This window comes from Triticum aestivum, chromosome 5D (assembly GCF_018294505.1).
Source record: "Triticum aestivum cultivar Chinese Spring chromosome 5D, IWGSC CS RefSeq v2.1, whole genome shotgun sequence".
NCBI lineage: Eukaryota > Viridiplantae > Streptophyta > Magnoliopsida > Poales > Poaceae > Triticum > Triticum aestivum.
The window spans coordinates 520,547,189-520,552,861 of NC_057808.1; the positions used below are offsets into that span (position 1 = coordinate 520,547,189).

The 5,673-nt window shown below is 46.8% G+C and overlaps 1 protein-coding gene across 1 annotated transcript; it reads left to right on the forward strand.

Moving 5' to 3' along the window:
- Window positions 1-407: 407 nt before the first annotated feature.
- LOC123125930 (uncharacterized) lies at window positions 408-874 on the forward strand. Its single transcript, XM_044546368.1, has one exon. The coding sequence runs from the start codon at window positions 460-462 to the stop codon at window positions 730-732; it is 273 nt and encodes a 90-aa protein (XP_044402303.1). The 5' UTR covers window positions 408-459; the 3' UTR covers window positions 733-874.
- The last annotated feature ends 4,799 nt before the right edge of the window (window positions 875-5,673 follow it).

The following is a 5,673-nucleotide window of genomic DNA, read 5'->3' on the forward strand; positions in this document are numbered from 1 at the left end:
GCCAGTGAGCATACATGCATGCACGGTTCTTTCAATACAGTATCATCGACCAGGTCAACACAGCTCCCACCTTTTGTCGTCCGCTTAATTTCTGTTTGCTTGCTCGAGTGTCCATCTGATCACTTGTTTGTCAACACTAATAACCACGGATTAACTAAACAAATGGCGATGGATCACACGGCCGGGTCCAGGAGTGTCCAGTCAAAAAGCACCACGGAGAACCGCGGCTGCACCGCCTCTAATCATTCAAATCACTCGCCTAACCAACCATCCACACGACTGCGGCGATTGTCCCCTTAATCAAACTCTCAAGGCGCATGCGCGCGTGCGGTGGGCCATGTCTAGCCACTATATATACACACATACACACACCATGTCTCCGTGCAGCCAACCAAGCAAACTACCATTGCACATTCTGCAACGGAGCTAAGCTTAGCTAGAGCAAGAGAAATTTCTGAGATGGGAAGTGGGAAGAAGAGGGCGGCGCTTGCGTCCCTGTTCGGGTTCAAGAACAAGGGACAGGAGGAGGAAGAGGCCATGGCGGCGACGCGGCAGCAGCAGCATGCGGCGGCAGCGCTGCAGCAGAGGTACCAACACATTCACAGGGTGCGACCGAGCGACGACGACGACTACGCCCGGCACTGGTACGCCGAGCGCGACATCGACCGGAAGGCCTCCGAGTTCATCGACAAGGTCCACCGCCGGATGCTCGCCAACGAGCAAGACGGATAGTACAACACGCCGATGGATCCAGCTGTGTGGGTGTTCTATCTGGTCGAGGTTTGCTGCTAGCCACGTCGTGCATGCAGGCTATGTGTGCATGCTTGGCTTTTGTGTGTGTGTGCGCGCGCGCGCGTGATCAATTGCTTTGTTTTGACTGGGTACCTGCTGTTACTTTGTTGTTTCCATCTTGTCGGATGTGTATGTAACTATCTGATGGTTGGTATTTTCCTAAATTTACAGATGCCTGAAATGTATATAAACTAATAAAAGGTTGAGCAGTATTCACTGGTAGAAAAAAGCCCTTTAGTCCCGGTTCGCAACAGCCTTTAGTCCCGGCTGTGCAACCGGGACTAAATATGCGCGACTAAAGACCCCCCCCCCCTAGTCGCGCCTCTTACGAACCGCGACTAAAGGCTTTAGTCCCGGTTCTTGTGGCTGACCGGGACTAAAGGCTCGTCCACGTGGGCGCCAGGGGTCCGTCGGGGCGGAGGACCTTTAGTCCCGGTTCTCGTGGCTAACCGGGACTAAAGGCCTCCTCCGCAGGTTTAGGGTTTTAGCCCCCCTAAACCTAGTTTCTTTTTAATTTGTAGTGTTTTATTTCTTTTATATTTTATTTTATGTTTTATTTTAATTTTGATGAAGTTTCAGTACACATATTCTATGCTACTATATACATGCATATGAAATTTCAAACAAGAAGAATTCAAGAGGAATATATAATATATATTCAATCTCGGGTGACCATATACAACTTCGAACAAGTTTCCATACACAATTAGGATGGATGACCATATACAACTTCGAACAAGTTTCAATCTCGGGTATGCATATAAATTTCTTCGTCCTCGGTATAGTGTTCTCCTTTAGGATTGATGACTTCCCTCATGAAAAATCCTGCTAATTCTTCTTGAATTGGTCGGAAGCGAGCTTCTGGACTAAGCCTCCTCCGCAAGTTATCCGTCGCGTTCCGCACGCTATCCGATGCCTTCCGCTCAGAGGTGTGTCTCCGGATGTTCTCACAAACATAGTATCCACATAGATTGGTCCCCGGTGGCTGCTTATCCACATTAACTAACCTTCTGAAATCTAGCTCATGTTTGAATTCACCGACAATTTCTTCTGAGAACCGTCTCCAAACCCTACAGGGCAAAGAAAATTAAATGAACAAGGGAGTTATTAGTTACTTGATATTAGGAAATGAACGAAAGAGACCGATCGATATAGAGCTCAAATGATTGAAAATAATTACTTTTGCAGCATTTTTCTCATGTCGGCCCAACGCTTTGGATCCGAATCCATAGAGTCCATGATTAGAACTCTGGAGGTGTGAAGTTCAATATTTAGCAGAATCCAGTGGAACCTGCGGACACGTTACATGCACAGTCATGCATAACTCATCGATTAGACATACCATGCATGGAGTAAACAAAAGAGAATGGGCACAAGAGAGAAACACTCACCCAAAATGGTAAGGAAATAGAATATGACTTTTGAGTTGATGCTTTCTAAGAAACTTGTACAAGTCTTTCTCCACGTCTTCGGGGTGATGTTGTAACACATGTCCATTAACGATATGTGGGTCAATGAACCCAACATCATGGATGTTTCTTATTTTGCATTCCCAAATCTTCAATCTGCATAATAGCGTACGCAACAATATAGTTAGGACAATATATATATATAGTGCAGGCAATGAAGAACGAGATGAGGTAGAAATAAATCACTTACAGAACGTAGCAACTCAGCATAGATTTGTCGAGGTCGCGCAGATTGAACAGCTGGAACAATTCACTCATATGAACTTGTACAGAGTACCGTTTGGTGTGATGCTCATCTGTAACATCCGCATAAACATATTCTTTGTCGGCCCATGTTATGAATTGCTTGTACCAACGTAGCAGATTTCGCATTTGTGGTGGTAGACTCTTTTCCCGCGCAGGCTCGACGAGAGGCCCATTCCGCACATATTGTAATGCTATCTCACATACTGGCGCATCCTCAAGGCCTAAGAAGGCACGAAGAGTCAAACCCATCTCGGACGCTTGTTTCATGGCACTCGCTACAGTCAATCCAAGTGCTGCCGCAGCTGCTATGATCTCGGGGTCCTCTTCCGGACCGGCTTTCACTATGAGCGGGGGGATCGATTGTTTCTTCTGCATCCCGAGCTGGTCAACTTGTTTCCCGCTTTTTTTACTTTCTTCTTTCTCCTCCTTCAATATTTTTGCTTGCCTACGAAGTTCATGTCCATAGTCGTCAGGCATATTCAGCTCGGCTTGGGACGGTGTCGTCAAAAAATCCTTAGCCCACTTCTTTTGCTTCTCAGTGAATACTTGCTTGGGCTTAGGCTCTTTTATCGCCTTCATATCCGCCTTCCATTTCTCATAATCAGCAGACGCGACCAATTTGGTTTCAGCTTCACTAAGTTCCCAAGGCCTTGGGAGGAGAGGCTTCAGTGATGGCTCCGGTACCCTTGTGGTCTTAGGTACATAAGGGTCCAGGTTAATAGTCCAGGAGCGGGTTTCCTTGCTGTCCGCCTGCTTCTGCTTCTTCGCCGGAGGTGGATTGGGGGGCGTCGTACCCGCCGGAGGTTGTGGATCGGGGGACGACATCGAATGGCGTGAAGGAGGTGTAGGTGAACCACCACGACCACCACCACCGCCACCACCGCCACCACCACCACCACCACCATCGGAGGGGGGTGGACTTGCTAGCCTTGGCGCCTCGCCTGGAAACACTATGTACTTCTTTTTCCATAGAATGATCTGGCGCTTGACATCTCCAAGTCTTCTCTCCCCTTCGGGTGTAGGTTTGTCAATCTCCAGGTCGTCAAACCCTTGGACTATGTCTTCCACCGTGACACGAGCATAGCCATATGCAATGGGGTTGTTGTGGTGGAGTGCTCCAGGTGTACAGGGTAAAGCACTGCCGCTAGCTACCTTCGTGGAAACGTTCCCCACGGGATAATGCAGATCACATTCTTTCATCTCCTTTACATCATCCACGGGGTAGTGAGGCTCCGGTGCACGAATCTCGATCATCGGTGCACTAGCACCAGGCGGGGCATCCGTGGAAGCCACGCTGCTTCTCCGCTGCTGGCTTCCGCGATCCGCTTCATGATCTTCATGCGGCCCTGCAGCCGATTTTTCTTTTACTAGTTCATGCACGGTCTGCTTCAACTCATGGAGTTCCGATGCAAACTTCGTCATAAGATCTGCATCCCGGTCCGTCTTTCTCTTATGGCTTCTGTAACAGTACGGGTCATTGTCCTGGGAAAACCCTACTTTCCACGGAACTTTGCCTTTGCCTCGTACACGTCCTCCGTGTTCATCATTCCCGAGGGCTGTTGTCAGTGCGTCTTTCTCTCTGTTGAACTTGATCAAGCCCTCTTGAGCTTGGGTCATTGCGTCAATAAGGGCTTGGGTGGGAGCAAACTGTCTCTGCCGGTGAACACACACCCCTGTCTCCGGGTCTAGCGATCCCCCATGCCCGTACCACCAGCTTTTGGCCCTTGGGTCCCATCCCTCTGTACCTAGAGGGATTCCTCGCACCCTCAGGTCCTCCTCCATCTTCTGCCACCTAGGCTCCGAAAGGCGGTATCCTCCTGGCCCCATAATATGATGGAACATTTTCTTACTTGCATTATCCTTATTTTTTTTCGATATTTCCTTGAGATGCTCCGATTGCTTTTGCCTCACAAATTCTGGCCAATCATCTTTCAGTTTCTCATGTTGTCCATTGAAATCCGGAGTCTTGCCCTTGTTGACATAGTCACGGGTTAAATTTTTCTAGAAGTTCCGGAATGCTTCGCCCATCTTCTGAAGAGCGAACTCTTTAACTAGCCTCCTCCTCTGACGTCCACCCGGAACCTCGTTACCGAATTCATCGACTTTGTTGTATTCCGGAGGTAGAATGAAATGTTCCATAAGCTTTCTCCAGCAATCCTTTTTCGTTCTCTTGTCGACAAAACTGAAACCAAGACGTGCCTTCTTTGGCTCCTTCCATTCCTGGACGGTGATCGGGACGTTGTCTCTAACAACGACTCCGCACTGGTTGATAAACTTTGAGGTGTGCTGTAGGGGCTTGCCGGTTTCACTGACAAACTCAATGGCATATGTTTCTCCTGTTTTCATCGCCTTGGATTTGCCACGCTTTGTCGTACTCGATCCGGAGGGCTAAAAAAAGAAAGAGAGTCGCGCGCGTTAATACATATGTATTCACATTTCAGTAAGTTTGTATCACGAGAGGCTCAATGTATATATATACCTCGCCGGAGGTGGTTGCTACTTGCAATTCGAGATCGTCGTTTGTTGACGGTTGACCTCCGTCGACAATGTCCGTTCCTTCACCTTCTTGATCATCGACAATCTCCGTTCCACCGTCAAGGTTCAGAAAAGAAGAGACTACATCCTCTTCTTGCTCATATTCTGAGCCCGGCACATAAGGAATCTCGTTGTTGATGATGCCCATTAAATAACGTTCAGCCTCCGGATCCCTAAGCGGCTCGGCTCTATCGTCCGCCATATGTCACTCCTGGATGTAGTAAAAATTCTTTAAGTATAAAGGAATTAAAAAATAAGATTAAGGGGACATAGAGGAGGAGGAATTAAAAAATAAGATTATTGAGCACTGCCAAGTATTTTGTTTTTCCTTTTCTTTTTCCTTTTCTTCTTCCTTTTCTTATTTTGTTTTTCCTTTTCTTCTGTTTTGGTTTCTTTTGCATTGGTTTCTTTTGTTTTGTTTTCTTTGTTTTTCTTTTTGGTTTTTTGGTTCTTTCTTCTTCCTTTTTTCTTCTTTTTTCTTCTTCCTTTTTCTTTCTTCTTTCTTTTGGTTTTCATTTTGTTTTCTTTTTTTTTCTTCTTCCTTTTTCTTTCTTCTTTCTTTCTTCTTTCTTTTTTTCTTCTTCCTTTTTTTCTTCTTCCTTTTTTCTTCTTCCTTTTTTTTCTTCTTCCT